General features: G+C 44.1%; 2 protein-coding genes across 2 annotated transcripts; one reads left to right on the top strand and one right to left on the bottom strand.

The window, feature by feature from the left end:
• Positions 1-4,709: 4,709 nt before the first annotated feature.
• Positions 4,710-5,654, bottom strand: LOC117442279 (olfactory receptor 51L1-like). Its single transcript, XM_034078281.1, has one exon. The coding sequence runs from the start codon at positions 5,652-5,654 to the stop codon at positions 4,710-4,712; it is 945 nt and encodes a 314-aa protein (XP_033934172.1).
• Positions 5,655-10,514: 4,860 nt separating this feature from the next.
• LOC117442285 (olfactory receptor 2T7-like) lies at positions 10,515-17,537 on the top strand. Its single transcript, XM_034078287.1, has 5 exons — positions 10,515-10,607; positions 10,813-11,160; position 11,887; positions 13,301-13,358; positions 17,393-17,537. The coding sequence occupies exons 1-5, from the start codon at positions 10,515-10,517 to the stop codon at positions 17,535-17,537; spliced, it is 645 nt and encodes a 214-aa protein (XP_033934178.1).
• The last annotated feature ends 271 nt before the right edge of the window (positions 17,538-17,808 follow it).

Raw genomic sequence — 17,808 nt, 5'->3', positions numbered from 1 at the left:
GACAGGGGAACACAGGAAGAGACAAGACTAAATACAGGGAGGGGTAATCACGAGACGAGAAACAGCCAGGCAGGGGAGGCAGAAACACAGGGGCAACAGGTGAACACAATTAGACAATCAGACACACCAGGGAAACTAACGACAGGGAGGAAAACACAGGGAGAAAAGAACAGCAAAACAAAACCCATTACCAGACACAAAACTAAAACCGTGACATGACATAAGAATCGTGACAAGCCCGTCGCATAGTTTGGAAAGCTCTGAGCACGGACCACTGGGTGGTCTGAACCATGACCCAGGGTTACCGGCTTCAGTTTGCTCGGACTTCCCCCGATGGCGAGATCAGCGACGGTTTTGTCAGTGACGGACCCGCGGCACACAGAGGCGTTACGGGTGGAGGTTATATCTCTCACAGGCTCCGCCCTCTACTGGACTCTATGGGTACTCTCTTACCCCGCAAGCATTCTCCCACTGAGACTTCTATAGACGTAGCCGGCCCTGGGCGGGCCTACCTGAATGCGCGCGCATCACACCGTATAAAAAGGAGGCCTCGCCTCCTGACTATCATCCTTTTCTCTTCAGCAGCGGAAGTGATTCCACGAGAGACTGCAGACGCTTGAAATAAGAAGAAAGAGTTATCATACCTCCAGGGAGTCACCACTGCTAGAGACCGGGGCCTGTCCTTCGTGCCCTGGTTTAAATAGCGGGCGCCAATCCCCACCACCTTGCTTCGAGTGGTTGGGGGACCAGGATATGGCTGAGTCGGTGCCATTCACGTTCGCCATTCCTTCCGGGTCTGGCGTCCATGGAAGTCCACCGCCCAGGGCTGTACTCTCCCTGGTTGATGATCGTGGCGGCCGATGTGTGGGCTACTCACTTATTGCGAGAGATGCCCCCGCCTCACCAGGTCAGAGCGATTATTGGGCCGCAAGGCCGAATAAGTAGCTTGGTCCACGGGCCTTGCCCCAGGCTCGGTTCCCCCAGGGGCCGGTGCTCGGTGGCTTCACGTGATATAGGGTCGTCCCTACTTCATCACAGGCCGCCACCGCTGCCCGCCGTGTGATGTCCCTGGGATATCACGCCGCGTGGCACTTTCCAAAGAGGATCATATTGATCTCCTGGGAGCCCCCGTGTTTACGGAAGGGCTCTTTGCTCACGGGATGAGGATTAGTCGCAGCGTAGCTGCTTCTTGCCCATTCCCAGAGGAAGAAACACTGTCCTACACTCCCCGCCCCTGCTGTAAACCCCAGTATAGGGAGCCAGCAGGTGGGCGTGTGCACGTGAGTGGAATAAACCGAGTGCTGTCAAAGCACTGTGCGGGTTCAAGAGACGCTATTGCCGACGTGCTGTTGTCAGAAAACACACCTTGCCTAGTATAATGGCTCCGATTAATGCATTTCACCGTTGCAATGGGAAATACAATTCTTGCCTTAACGTCAGCCAAAAGAGTGTCCGAGTTAACTGCTCTGTCGGTGCACCCGAGCTGTTTACAGATTCGGGGTGACCGGAGCGGCGCGACACTCAGACCGAACCCCTCCTTTGTGCCCAAGAGCCTAAGGAGTGCGTTCAGGTCGAGGGCTATTCAGTTAGGGGGTTTTAGGCTTCCCCTCCATGTGGGACCAGGGAAGCTAAACTGCACCTCCTCTGCCCGGTGCGTGCGCTAGCATGTTATGTAGAGTGCACGGCTGCCCTTAGACGCACCGAACAACTGTTTGTGTGCTTCGGGGGCGGGGTGATCGGGAAAGCTCTGTCCAAGAAACGCCTGGCAGGCTGGCTCTGCGAGTGCATTGCACATGCCTACGGACAGGCAGGGAGAGCCTGCCCCACGGGGGTTCGTGCACACTCCACACGGGCTGTGGCTGCGTCAACAGCCTTATTCAACGGTGTGAGTGTGGAGGATATATGCACAGCGGCGTCTTGGTCGACGCCAGGCCCCTTCATAAGGTTTTATCTCTTGGACATGTCGGGTTCTTTCTCCTTGTCTGTACTTGCGGGGGCAACACAGGACTGGTAGAGGGGAGGGGGGTTGTGGGTCAGTTGGCATCTGACCCCCTCCCCGCCTTCGCCTTCGCTGTTCTCGGGATGGGCGAGGGGCGCGCTGGGCCCTTACAGGGCTGGAGGGCTGCTCTCCTCCTGCCGAGAGCAGGAGGGGGGGAGCCCTCCACACTTTAGTCCACACACTCGACACAGGGTCAGTGTTTGAGTGTGGGGCAGGGGCTCTGGCGCTCTCCCTGTTATCCTTAGGGATTCAGGGAGGCAGGCGTGTAGTTAGCCCTTTTGGGGCCGAGGGGGCTCTCCCCATCCAGGGTGGGGGGGTCCCCCAGCACTGTTTTTTGAGCACACTTTTTGCGAGGTAAGCGCAGCAGGGTGTGCTCTGTCAGCCACAGCCCAGATTTCTCCTCGGTTACAACCGGGTTAAAGGGGAAGGTGGGGCAGCAGCTGCTGACCATAATAGCCGGTCAGGGGCAGTAGGGTGGAATATTGTTGGACGACAGTGCGCGTATACATCGCGGCTCCACCCACTGTACCCATAGAGTCCAGTAGAGGGCGGAGCCTGTGAGAGATATAACGTCGGGTTACGTAGTGTAACCCTTGTCATATTAGCACAGGCGGAGCCCTCTACTCGGGGCACTGTCAGTCCTATTCCGCTCGCTGAAGAGAAGTGTAGGATGATAGTCAGGAGGCGAGGCCTCCTTTTATACGGTGTGATGCGCGCGCATTCAGGTAGGCCTGCCCAGGCCCGCCCACGTCTATAGAAGTCTCAGTGGGAGAATGCTTGCGGGGTAAGAGAGTACCCATAGAGTCCAGTAGAGGGCTCCGCCTGTGCTAATATGACAAGGGTTACACTACGTAACCCGATGTTTCCACCCTCCTAGCGAAAGGTGCAGTCAGGGAGGTGTTGCCAGGGGATCGGCTGGCTGAGTTCTATTCCCGCTATTTCCTCGTCCCCAAAAAGGATGGGAGACTAAGACCAATCCTGGTCCTCAGTGGCCTCAACCGGTTTCTCCGGCCCCTGAAGTTAAATATTTGATAATTCCCAGGGTGAGACAGGCGACAGGTTTTCCACCATAGACCTCAGGGACGCCTACTTTCAGATTCCCATCTGGGAGGATCACAGGCGGTTCCTACGGTTCTGAAAGGACAAGTTATTCGAATTATGTGTCCTCCCCTTTGGGATCTCGCTGGCCCCTCGCACCTTCACCAGGTGCATGGACGCGGTCCTTGGGCCTGCGGCGATAAGGCTTCATCCGCTCCCTTTGGGGAGTTGGTTTTGCGTGCTAGCCAGCGCTATATATTGTCTATGGGTTCCCAACAGGTAACCCGGCTGTGAGTGGCCTGTGTGGGGGTGCCACTTGAACCTGTCAGTTGGCCTCCGTGCAGCAGGCTAGCTTGAGCGGCTCCTTAAACCCCTGTGATTACTGGCCTTAGCGTCTTGCGTGGCCAGTGAAGCTCTAGGTAGCTTCTTGCGCCTAAGCTTACAGAGGCCGAAGAGAGCGTCTGGCTGTCCTGCCGGCTCAGGTTTTTTTTAAATACTGTACATTTGTATATATTTCGTTTTTAGCACGGGCTTGGGCCCATCGGGTTGTGTATGTGGTTGGAGCACTGGTGATGGTCATCTGCCAGCCAGAGGTGAGCTGTTGAAAAGTGCATTGTATCTGGAGTAGGCCAGCTGTTAGTGAAAATCCCTTTAAAGTTGTCTTGTTAATCAAATTAATAAAACTGGGACAACAGAAGCAATTTCCATATGTAATTTCGTGGAAGGTAATATATTTTTGAAAATAAACATTTTGACCAAAGACCACAAGAAAAACTGTCAGTTTGGTCCTAAAAGTGAATGTCAGGTTTCAGGCCCCCTTTTTGTGATATTATATTTGGTTATTTAGTGTTTATTCTACTTCTATCAGAGATACATTAAAAATGGTAATGTGAAACACTTTATTTTCAAAACAGCACATTCATACTAAACATGCATGGAAAGTGACCAATCTTACTAACATTTGACAAAATATGTTCTTGCAAAAATAGTTCACCAAGGCAAACGTGTTGGACAAAAAAGTGCAGATCTTTGTAATTTACTGTACGTACTGTATAACATTAAAGTTAAGGCAGAGGGCCAAACACAGAAAGCTTGATAGTTTATTAATTCCCATAATCCTCAGATGCACTGATAATTAGCTAATGTTGGCATGCTTCAAGGTTAAACTAACATGTTCCAAATGGCTAACAATAGCATTTCATTTAAGTGAAGGTGAAAAAGCAGGGACTCACATGGCTGTAGACTGTTGTTTATTGAATGTATTACATCATCATTACATTTTCATTATAGTAACAAAGGGTGAATGATTCACAGCAAAATATTAAAACACAATAACAACAGTAAGTGGTGTAACATCACAATGCCTAACATACAGTACACCTGACTTCCTGTCAAATCTACTTTTTATGAGGATATGTTCAAATAAAATAAATTGTAATATTGACCTTAAATATGCATGAAGAGGCAGCACATAATATGTGCTTTAACTTGAAATCTATGACATTTAACAGAATAGTGATATGTTAACATTTGAGGGACATTCAAGCCAAATCAAGTTACTTCAAGAATATACAATATTGTTGTTGTGCTTTATGTTGATCTCTATCTAATCATGTATCCCTTTAAATAATTATGATAGGAAACACAATCTAACATGGTCAACATATTCCTCTTATATGTCAGCAGCAGGACCCTTCTTCAGAAATCTTAACACGACTCCTTTGATTTGAGGCAGACCCAGGCCATACACGATAGGGTTATTGAGGGGGGGAATGATCAGATACGCTAAAGACAAAATAACTGCGATGCTTGGATTCAGTTGACCAGCCTCTAATCGAGTCAAAGACAGCTCACAGAAGAGAGAGATGGAGTAGGTCAAAAAGGAGATGATATGAGGCAAGCAGGTTTGTAACGCCTTTCCTCTGAATTCAGACGATCTCCTGCTGCAGACCAGCAGAATCCGTAGATATGTGTACAGTACAAAGAATAGGGGGATGAAGATGGCCGTCACCACGATAAACCGTCCAGCTATGTTGTTCAGAGTGGTGTCCACACAGGAGAGCTGCACCACAGGCCAGTTAGAGCAGAAAATCCGGTTCAGTTTATTTCCACACAGCGGTAATTTAACAGTAAGATAGACTAAGAAGCCAACAGTAAACACTGGGTATAAAACAGCAACAAGCACAAGAACCTGCACCCATTTGAAGGTCATTTTACTGTGGTAGTGTAAGGGCTGACAGATAGCAATGAACCTATCGTAGGCCATGATGGTAAGGATGCTTAGCTCATAGGAAGCATAGGTGTAAATAACATACACCTGAATAAAGCATAATGGACGTGCAACCAAATGAGAGTCAGAGAGGATGTCCTGCAGGAACCTGGGGAAGAATCCAGCTGAGCCATACAGAGAGTTTACACACAGACAGCTGATGAACATATACATGGGCTGATGCAGAGACTTCTCCAGGAACACTGCCAGAATAATGACCATGTTAGCAGAGACTATAGTCACATAGGTGAACAGACACAAGATGAAGAACAGGTATCTGAGGGGCCCAAAGTCTGCAAACAGAGTCAACTGAAAGTAGGGAGGGTTCAGGCTGCTGTTGCTCTTCATGTCTGCTCCAAAGAGAGGAACAATACAGGAACTGTTAATGAGATGTTGTTAGCTACATTTCAGATATTAATACAAAATCAGCCTGCATGCAATCTCCAACAGTTGTATGTGACCATGTTAAATATAACATCTGGGAAAATCTCACCTCCACATACAGTAGTTCACAGACTTATTCAGGCTCTCTATATCTGCGAAGAAAGGGGGAATATAAATGCACAATAAGGGAAATGTTCAGAGGAAAATGTCGTGATTCAACACCTCCAGTAATGCAAACACACAATAAGCCTGCGTGCATGTGAATTAAAACCTTCCTAACACTTGTACTTGACAATATTGAATTTAGCTTCAGGTAGCTGGAGAAGAGAAGCACACAAATGAAGGGCAGGAAAAAAGTCTCATAAACTACATGAACCACCAACATGGTAATTCGCATTGTTTTAAACATTATTTCACACTCTTACACATTGCCTCCTTCATGTTTGCAAGTCGGCCTGAACAGAGAACACATTCATAGAAAGAACAAGAGCTATAGAAAGGAGATGCAAGACTTAAGGAAAGGTCACAAGCAGACAATAATCAATATAATCTCATTTGAAGTAAGTCAAATATAAGTGAGAATATATTCTTTCCTCATGTTAAATACATATATGTGCCACAATACTTGCATGCAGAAGCAGTATACACATGTATACAGTATGATTATCTACCTGTGTCCAGGTACTAACAATAAAACAACATAAGTTACTCAATATTCATATATTAATACAAAATCAGCCTGCATGCTTGCATGCATGTGAATTGTAAAATCTCCTAGGGTTGTACGTGACAATATTGTGCTGGGAATATCTCACCTCCACATACACTACATGCAGCAAAGGTCTGGCCTGTCTCAGTTATTCAAACAGAAGTTCACAGACTTACTCAGGCTTTCTGTCTCTGGATAAAAGGAGGGAATATAAATGCAACATGTCCTAATTCAACACATACAATACTAAAAACCACAATAACCTGCATGCATGTGAACGGGAAACGTTCACAGTTGGACCTGACAATAGTAAATATACATTCCAAGTAACCGAAGAAGTGATGTACACAAACTAAGACCTTCTCATAAACTACATGCACCACAATCCTGGCATCTCTCAGTTATTGAAACAGTATTTCACTCAGATTTCAAATGTTTGTACCTGCACCTGAAGCAAAAAGAGAGGTGCATTCAAGGACCAACCGGTAAAGGAAGGAGAGGAAGACCTGAACAAAAGGTTAAACGTGCCCCAGCCAGCATATAGCATCATCACATTGAAGGATAATGAAAGTAAGAATAATCCATAGCATATACACTATGTTAATCAATGCTTGCAAAAGCATTGATTAACATAGTGTATAGTGTATATAGTGTATAAGCATTAAATATAATGAGGACAACTATTAAAGACAATAGTTAGACAACTGAAACAACCATCAACAATTACGTTTTAAGATTCAATGTGGGTTCTAACAATAAAACAGTGTATGTGACTGAGCTTGTGAGTGAGAGCTTTGACATGATGACAGGAAGCCCCCCCGACTGTAATGATCCACTCTGAAGAAGCTGCACACTTTAGGTTTGTCTGCTGCTAGGATGCAAACGTTGCATCATGTTACTGAGAGGCAAACGTGTGTGTGTGTGTGTGTGTGTGTGTGTGTGTGTGTGTGTGTGTGTGTGTGTGTGTGCGTGCGTGCGTGCGTGCGTGCGTGCGTGTGTGTGGATGTGTGTGTGTGTGGGGTGTGTGTGTGTGTGTGTGCATGCATGCGTGTGGGGTGTGTGTGTGCATGTGTGTGTGTGTGTGTGTGTGTGTGTGTGTGTGTGTGTGTGTGTGTGTGTGTGTGTGTGTGTGTGCGTGTGTGTGTGTGTGGTGTGTGTGTGTGTGTGCCTCTCAGTAATATCATGCAATGTATTCAGATGACAGCCGTGTCCACAGAATAATTGGTCCGAGGCGGTCAACAAAAAAGGTTTCTCCTTAGTCCTCAGGAGGAAACTTTGGCCTGTTAGCAAACACATTAACAACAACTTTATAAGATCATTTAATATAAGAAATGGTTAAATACAGAGTGATACAAAATAATATGATGTAACACGTTATAATAATTAACATAAATAATAATAAAGTGGCACTTAATGATGTTTTCTGTAATCCACTCAAACATCCAAAATCCACATTAAGCATTACGTTGTACTGTCTGTGTCTGTCACACACACACACACACACACACACACACACAGTTTTGAATCACTTTAGGTAAACAAACCCCTCAAAAGTTAGCATTACATAACTCTTCATGAACATATTCAAACATGACATGTCAGAACACGTGTAATGTAAAAGATAACTGTGTTAATGTCCGTAATGAGGTGGGGGGGTTTCATTGTGATATATGTTAGTTTATTGTTTACCCTATTCTCCTGTAGTGTGTACACCATGTCTGAGTTTTACAATCCACCTCTCCTCCTCAGAAGTCTCCACTTCAGAGTCCCTTACTGTGCATCATTCCTCTGCATATTGTGAGGCTTCTTACACACAGACGGCCTAACACTTAAAAGCTTAAAATATAATGTACCGGTCACATCCTCATGATGCTGATGGCAAACACTCTACTGATGCAATAGGGAACGTGCTGAATGCCTCATAACAGCCTTCATAAAGATCTCATTTGCATCAGAATCAGAAGTCCTTTATTCGTCACGCATCGTGGAAATGTTCATGAACAGCAGATCGTGCAGGTAAGGTCAAGAGAAAAATAAAATAATGGCTAAGTATGCACACGTTATTAATAACACAATAGGTCAAAAAATATATAACAGACATGTACGCCATGTTAATACAAGTAGCAGTAGGAAGGTATTTTGGAAAAATAATTGTATATTTGTAATTGGAGGATAAAAACCTCTTTATTCACAAATACATTTAAAAAGGACACACAGTGAGATGTGGTCTCTGCTTTTAACCCATTTAAAAAAAAAATGCATTCATCATCATAATTATTCTATATATATATAATTTACACAGTGCTTGTAAACCGGAGGAGAATGCTGGCATTTCTCCTCCTACTTGAAAGACTACGGAGGGATAGGGTCTGCAAAATGAGTTTGTTTGTGTGTGTAGAATATATATATATATATATATATATATGCTCTGAACATTCCACTTCCTTCCTGCCCGACATTAAGTTACGGCTGCGTCGCGTCAAAAACAGAATTCATCCTAATTTTTGAGGAGCCCAGCGCCGAGACGCTTCCGGGACACTTCTGGGCCATAACGCGCCGCGTGTGGTGGAATAGCACCCATTGACTAGAGTGGCAACGATTGCCGTGAGCGCCGCGGCACAGCCGTAACGCGCCACAGACGGACCCGGTTTATTCTAGGGCTAAGGTTGCAGGCCTGTGCTCGGTGAGAGGAGTAGGAAGTGATCAACTGGGTCGAAGGATAGACCAGTTGGGAAAAGAAGGTACTGGGTAAGAGTCAGCTAATGGGTTAGCATGGCCCCTTGGGTTACTGGGTGAGGCGCTGTGGCTACGGGGTTAGCTGCTAAAGGAGGAAGGTAAGCAGAATGGATGAGAGAAAGGTTGACATGAGCTGCGACATGTCAGACACAGAGAGAGCAAGCACATAGGGCAATACGACCTGGCCCCCACCAGTCGGGCTGTGTCCGTGGAGGAGGACAGAGGCCTGTGACGTCACGACCCGTGGTGCGCGCGCCGCACGGTGGTTGGCTCTGGAGTGGGAAGAGCTGTGTGTCTCGCTGTTCTTGCCGTTGTGCTGCTGTAGGCTTTGTAGAGGTTGAACAGTCTAGCCTTGTTGTCATTTCGGTGAAAGTGGATGCCGTTTTCTTTCAGGAAACATTGGAGTTGAATGACTGTTCACCTCCTGAGTTCAGGCTCCGTTTCGGAGCGCGGCTCCGTCCGAGAGGCGTGTCGAGTGCGCCGCTGCGAGTGGCTGGGGGCTGCGAATGAGGCAGGCTGCCGGTGGTGGGGAGATTGGAGCTGGCTGTGCCTGTTGTGGCCCCGGTTGTTTGCCCTCGCTGGCGGAGTAGACGAAGCCTGGGACCTGTCTGGAGTTGGAGGTGTCTCGTTGGGGAGCTTGAGTGGGAGTGGTGGCGGCTGGTGTGTGGGACACTGATTGCCGAGCGCACGCGGCTCCGTCCGGATGCTTGGCTTAGATCCAACTGCTGAAACGTGGATGGCGGGTAGCCGATGTCGAAGAGATCTTCGTCTGACTCCGGTGAGTTGATCAGCAGTTCGGGATCCATGGTAAGTTGAATGTTGTCGTGGTAGCGTTTAGCTTGTTTGAACCGTGACGACGTGCGGCGTGAGTCACGGTCTGGCTGTCAGTCTTTGAAAGGATGGAGACGAGCAGTGGCCGGAAGTTTTTCCGGATATATATAGGGGTGGCCGTGGTTCGAGGCAGAGTTTTAGGCGTGGCCATGCTCCTGAATCTATGTTAACAATTTAACCTCATTTACAGTTAACTCTCACAGTAACGTGATCAATCCACGTTACATCAAATATTGCCTTTGTATTCAGTACAATTCAGTTTGCTGTAGCTCTTCACGTGTTGATGGAGTTTAATGAGATCCATAGAGGAGTTAGCAGTCAGATAAAAAACCTTCCACAGACTCAGACACTGTCTGTCACTCTTTGTGTGAAGCATTAGCACTCTTCGTCACAGCTTGCATGTTACTGCAAGAGAGACTGTTCAGGTATTGTTCATGAGAGTTAACATATGATCTGCCTGCATTACTGATAGATGCTCAATTCAATGTGACATCACTTTTGATGGGCATGTGGAAGTGCAAAGATATAGATATCTATATTTTGTGATCATGTTTACAGTTTATGTTCTGATCATCTGCAGTAATTCCACTATTGTGTGCATCATTGTTATTCACAAAAGCCTCCATGAGCCTATGTACATTACATTACATTACAGGTTACTTGTTAGACACTTTTAACCAAAGCGACTCACATACTCAATACTGTGGGCAATCCCCACAGGAGCACTTTGGGGTGAAGCGTCTCAGGGACACAACGACATGCTGACTGCAGTGGGGTTTGAACCTGTGCTCCCCTGAACCCAACACCAACGCACAACCCACTGCGCCACACGCCTCCCCATGTATGTTCATTGCAGCTTTGTTGATTGACTCTGTTCTTTATAGCACCAATATTTACCCCAGGCTTCTGATTGACTTTTTATCAGAGAAACAGATCATATCTTATCGAGCCCGTCTGTTTCAAAATGTGATGTATATGACTTTGACCTTTTCAGAGTTTTCACTGCTGGCAGCCATGGCCTGTGACAGATACGTGTCTCTATGTAAACCTCTGCATTATTCCACCATCATGAGGAAAATAACTGTCGATGTCTGTCTGGTTTTGTCTTGGCTTCTGCCGACTTGTGAGACTGCAGTGGGATGCATTCTTTATTCTAATAGCAAACTCTGCATTTTTACTATTAGGGGGATTTTTGTAACAATTACTGTTACGTCCCCACTAAGGTCTAGGGGACCTGGAGACAATAACGTACAACCAATAATTATGAGAGAGTCAGAGTAAAGGTTAACAAAAGGTTTATTCCTTGTAACCTATCAGATAATACAATTAAACAGAAACTCTGTTTGTGAGGAGGAGGAGGAGTCAAAGGATTGTGCCAAACAAAAGAAACAAGCATAACAAAACCAGGCCTATCTCTACAACTATCCTTTGAAACCAAACTCAAACAAAAACCCTCACTAACTAACTACAAAGAATTTGACAAAACAATATACAGGTGTGGCAACAATCCGCTTACCTAGTGTCTCTAAACAATAGTTAGCTCGGTGGTGAGAAATGTACAGGGTACCCCAGACTTACCTAACTCCTCCACCTCTCAACACACACATTAACAAAGTTCAGATTATCCAAAGAGCTTTAGTTGCTAAGCACAGCCGTGTTCCTTCCTCAGCAACAGGCCCAGAGTGAGAGAGAGAAGACTTCCTGGGTGCCTCCTTTATGGTCGGCCCTGGTTGCTGATAGGCCAGCTGAGGGTGAGAGGATCCAATCAGCCATCAGACTCAGGTGCACAGGCAGATACCGATCAGCTGCTGATTAGCTGTGCAGAAGACAGGGAGAAGAGAAAAACACAGGAGGGAAGGAAAACCACACATGTACAGCCTGCCTGGCACGTAACACCCCCACACATATAAATCCAAACAGTATGTTTGGCCCTTACAATGAACATTCTATTTACATAGCACGAGATAGTGCATCGGCAAGAACATTATCGGACCCCTTTTTATGGCTTATGTCAAGGTTGTAGTTCTGGACAATCAACGACCAACGCATAAGGTGTTGATTGTGGTTGTACATCCTTGAAAGAAAAACCAGCGGATTGTGATCAGTGTATACCTTAATAGGTTTTACACTGGAGCCAAGATACACCTCAAAGTGCTGCAAGGCAAACAATAGAGCTAAAGCTTCTTTCTCAATAGTAGAGTACTTCAACTGATGTTTGTTGAACTTTCGGGAGAAGTAGCTCACGGGTGATCGATAGCCTGTGCATCTTCTTGTAGAAGAACAGCCCCTGTCCCAACTCCACTGGCATCGACCTCGAGCTTGAATGGCTTCGAAAAGTCTGGTGCAGAAAGAACAGGAGTACAACACAGAATACCTTTTAGGCTCTCAAATGACTGCTGACACTCACCGGACCAAACGAAAGACTTTGAGGGACTGGTCAACGTAGTGAGTGGGGCCGCCACCGATGAGAAGTTTCTGCAGAAACGGCGATAGTACCCTGCCATTCCTAGGAAGCGGCGAAGTTCCCTCCTGGTGGATGGCACTGGGAGGGAGGCAATTGCCCTGATCTTTGCATCAGCAGGGCACACCTTCCCCCGACCAACCTGCTGACCAAGGTAGAGAACGGTACCTTTTCCAAACTCACATTTGGCAAGGTTAAGCGTTAGGGACGCGGCCGACAAGCACTTAAAAACTTCTCTTAAGGTAGACATGTGGCTAGACCAGTCCTTAGAATAGACCACAATGTCGTCCAGATATGCCTTACAGTCTGGAACATGTCCTAATACAAGATTTACAAGCCTCTGAAAGGTGGCAGGTGCGTTACACATACCGAAAGGCATCACAGTATACTGAAGGAAACTGTCAGGTGTCACAAAGGCCGAGATGTCAGAAGCACGCTGTGTTAAAGGAACTTGCCAGTATCCCTTTAACATGTCCAGTTTACTGACAAATTGTGCAGGACCAATTTCATCGATGCAGTCATCAATGAGCGGTAATGGGTGTGCATCGGGGACAGTGACAGCATTAACCTTGCGAAAGTCAGTGCAGAATCTGGGACTGCCATCTGACTTTGTGTCTAGCACACAAGGGGAACTCCAGGGACTGGAACTAGGCCTTGCAAATCCGTTTTTAAGTAGATATTCAACTTCCCTTTTCATAACCTCTCTCTTAACTGGGTTAACTGGGCCAGCTGAGGGTGAGAGGATCCAATCAGCCATCAGACTCAGGTGCACAGGCAGATACCGATCAGCTGCTGATTAGCTGTGCAGAAGACAGGGAGAAGAGAAAAACACAGGAGGGAAGGAAAACCACACATGTACAGCCTGCCTGGCACGTAACAATTACATTTACAATCTTCAGTGTGTGAGCGCGAGGGCTCTCTCTGTACAGATGTAGCATTCCAGATCAGACTCAAATGGGTGTGTCCCAGTCAAAAGCCCAGCGGATGCCAGGGGCTGGGGGTGTTGCCAAATTGCTAGAGGGTGTTGCCCAATTTCCCCATTTGTTCAATTACAGGATTTACAGGCGCTTCATTCACAAAATACACAATGGGCGTTGTAGAAACATCAATATTTTAGATCAAATAAAGTATATAGTTTGCTTTATGCAGTATATTTCTTGTAATATTGTACAGTAGATTGAAGTAAATCAACTTATACATTAAGATAAGATAAGATGGACCTTTATTAATCCCGTGGGGAAATTCAATAGTTCAAACAGCAACAGGGTGAGAGTGAAAAACAGGACAGCACAGATTCAGACAGATTAATAAAATCAAAAATAAGATGAGCGATAAAAATAATAATAATGAGAAACTATGAAATAAGAAATGAATAAAACTAAAATGTAATTATCATATCATATATTATAATGTATTGTATTATTAAGTAATATCATACATTGACCCCATTATAGCAGATGCCACATTAAATGGATGAACACATGTATGCATCAATAATTACAACAGAGTATTTCTAAATACAAGTTGTAAAAATACTTATATGTATTTAATATTAACCCTTTGGAGTCGACCGTCACGCCGGCGTGATCAGATCACATGACCTGTTCAAGCCGGTGCCGCATAAAAACAACAGCCCGGACAACATTGCCGTGTGTTTCTGTCGAAAGTACTGGCTTGAAACTATACCCCAGTCTTTGTTGCATGCACAAAGACTCAGTAAACACGGAGATACGATGGTATAAAGTTAATACATTTCAAAAGTATGAAATATGGAAGCACATATTTTAATATCTTCGCCGCATTTTATCATTTTACGAAACGGAAAATACTGGAAACTGTAGATCCTGCTCAACAGGATGTATATGTGTATTTCTGTCGAAAGTACTGGCTTGAAACTATATGCCAGTCTTTGTTTCATGCAAAAATACCCAATAAACACGGACATACGATGATATAAAGTTAATACAGATATATTTCAGAAGTATGAATAATGGAAGCACATATTTTAATATCTTCGCCGTATTTTATCATTTTACGAAACGGAAAATACTGGAAACTGTAGATTCTGCTCAACAGGATGTATTTACCAGGGAGGGGGTGAGGTAATCAGTTAAACGGAGTGATACGAAATGAGACGAAGAGAGACGAAGAGGGACGGCGGGAACCGAAGAGAGACGGCGGGAAATGGAGAGAGACGAAGATATACGAAGACAGGCGGCGGGAGACAAAGAGAGGCTGCGGGAGACTGCGATTGAAGTAAAGTGACAGACAAACATTGAGAATTTAGATATAGTTAGATAGATTTTGAGTTTTGAAGACTCAACTATGATGAAGAGAACTCTGAACGTGAGTCAAGCTTTAAGCTTGTTTTTTGACATGGAGGAGGAGGAATCTGTGATGTTGCCCTCTGTGTCGTAGTTGACAGAAACCGCTTTGAAGCGTGGCACAGATAAAGACAGAAAAAACAGATTGTTGTACATACTGTGTATATATATATTTGTATTATATTTATAATAACACTTTTGCCTTATCAGAATGAAATCCCATGCTACCTCAATCAAACTTTCACATTATCATAGTCACATCCCATGTATATATTTCCAGATTTTAAATGGTTTCGTTGTGTATGTTTGTGTTATGAAAAATAAAATCATTTTCAAAATCTGTTTTTACTTATTTTTTGTGATTTTGGGTCCAAAATGTTCATATAGTAGAAGATCACTGCTCTAAGTCAAAAATCCTACATCCAAACGAAATAAATATAATTAATTATGATGAATACGTTAAGTCTTGTTCATTGTTTTTCACTTTTATTAAATGTTTGATATTTCCGGTGGAAATGGTGGACTATCGGACATTCAAAATGCAGCATATTTCCCCCAAGTGTCTGTCAAAATGCATTTTACGTTTCTAACTTGCAATATCATTATTTCCGCGCTCTTCAGAAGAGCGATCTCCCTGTGTCTCTCTGTGTGCGGGGGATCACAGGAGTGGGGGGGGGGAGAGCTGTGGAATGTGACACACATTCAGATGGCCAATTAGTTTTAAACAAAGGGTCCCCAACATACATGAGGACACATGGGGGGTTGGGCTGGTGACGTATGGTCTGCAGCACATCACAGAGGCATTTAAAAAGTGAAGACAATACATTCTGTAAATGTTCACATCGGGCACCTTCAAGTTAAACAATACTACTGTACAGTAAACAATTAACACAGTACATTATGTGGATTAAATCACATTTATTTCATTAAAAATAAACAAAATGACTCGGTTTGCATTCATAAAGAATACACAAACGTGTTTAATCGTTCATGTCAGATATGTAGGCCTACTAAGTAAATAGCCTACATTAGTTCCTGCTCTAGATTAGATTCAACTGTATTGTTATTGCACAGATTACAGGTACTGAGACAACGAAATGCAGTTTAGCTTCTAACCAGGTGCAACAAGCAGTGAAGTGGAAAGTAATGTTCACAATCTACAGAATAACATATATAATGAATTGAATGATGAATAAACAGTGGGGTATGAATACACTAGATATCAGCCTGTGAGCAGTGTGTTAATCGTTAATGTCAGATATGTACTAAGTAAATAGCCTATATTAATTTCATGATGGATTAAACCACATTTATTTCGTTAAAAATAAACAAATTAAATGCAGGGTGAATTGCCCTAATGTGGAACATTTTTGCATTTCAGACTTCGGGAATATATTGCGACATGAAGCCGATACAATAAATCAAAATCCAGTAACATTCTGAAATCCCCAGGATGTGTCCTAATCAAACCAAAAGAGAACATGCAGATATTAAACTCATACAATAAATGGTAGACATATTAGTACTCTTTGTGCCAATTTGTCTCAGACAATCTGTTTTCCTAATGTGGGACAGTTCTGTGCAAAATGTGGGACACTGAAAAGTCTATATTAAAAAGCCGTCACCTTCATTCATGTAATAAAAAAATCTCAGGCCAGTAACACTCAAAGCTACAGTAAATGTGCAATACCATGCTATGTTACTATTTATAATGTTATTGTTGTTACAACAGAAGATGTTTTTATTTAAATTGAAGTTAAATGCATCAATCTGGTGCACTGAGGGCAAAATTAGTAGATGTGTGGATACAGCTCTCAACACTCATATGAAACAGAACTGTTCTTACAATGTGTGTTGGAAGGTATTAAATTACTATGCATATTTTATTGTGTAAACACACAGCTGATCACCTGAGAGCTGCCGTTTCATTCAGAGCGTTTAAAAAAAACGACGGTCTGATTTCAACAACTCAATGTGTGATTATTATAGCAGTAATATTAGACACTAATAATACATTAAACACTGTACATATTATTGTTTGCCCGTGGGATTAGGGTGATCGGTAGTGAGAGCCGCTGCATTTTCCTCCGGTCGGATGTGATATAAAAACAAAGCGATTATTGTTGTTCTTGTAAACTCACGTGGATTAAATTTAGTGCATTCATTTCAACTCGCGAACATATGATACATTAAATGAATGCGAGGATGATGATCGAACATCGTTTGTTTGACCCTGGATGCATTTCCTGATCTAAAAACATAGCGATGGTTTTGTACTTACGCCAACGTGAATTAAACATTATTTTGTTAAATAAAAACATGGTGATGTTTAGTAAATGATTACATGTCTCTTACTTAAGCACAGAATATTATCCTATCCGTGACATATATGGATCTTAACAAATATCCGCTATATCAGATACCTGTAGATCAGCTGTTTATTTCACATGAGTTTCAGTGTGGCAGCTTTTCACGGCTCCCCCTGGTGGATCCATGATCCATTGCAGCTGGTTTCATTATAATTAAATGTATTTATCAAGGGGGCGTTTCAAGTCCTGCGGGGGGGTTTTCCTTATCAGCAGGGGCCCACCCCATGCCGATCACGGACCCGCACCCGCACGGGTAGGCGTCTGAAACGAAGCGCTACATCTGTATATGGAGTGTTCATGTTGGTAAATATGTCCCTTCTGCCTCTTATCTTCATACTTTTTACATACACCAGGATACTTATACTATCATATCAAAATGGTAGAGAATACAGGAGAAAAGCTACACAGACCTGTTGACCCCACCTGTTGGTTTTAATCAGCTTTACCTGTTTATTTGATTTAGATGTTGTTATAATTCGTCTAGGATTAAATATTCCCAAAATGACATGTTTGATATTGACTTTGCAAATAGTTTCCTATCACTCCGTCTACAACCCAATCATATACGGACTGAAAGTGAAAGAAATCTCTAAACACCTTAAATTGTTGTTGTGTGGGATCAAATCACCCTAATGTTACCTGGGTTGGGTGAAGAGTTACTAAACATAGCACAACAAGTCAGGAAATG

The sequence above is a fragment of the Pseudochaenichthys georgianus genome, unplaced genomic scaffold (genome assembly GCF_902827115.2).
Source record: "Pseudochaenichthys georgianus unplaced genomic scaffold, fPseGeo1.2 scaffold_406_arrow_ctg1, whole genome shotgun sequence".
NCBI classification, from domain to species: domain Eukaryota; kingdom Metazoa; phylum Chordata; class Actinopteri; order Perciformes; family Channichthyidae; genus Pseudochaenichthys; species Pseudochaenichthys georgianus.
The sequence above is the reverse complement of the archived record's forward strand: the minus strand, read 5'-3'. Positions and strand labels throughout refer to the sequence as shown.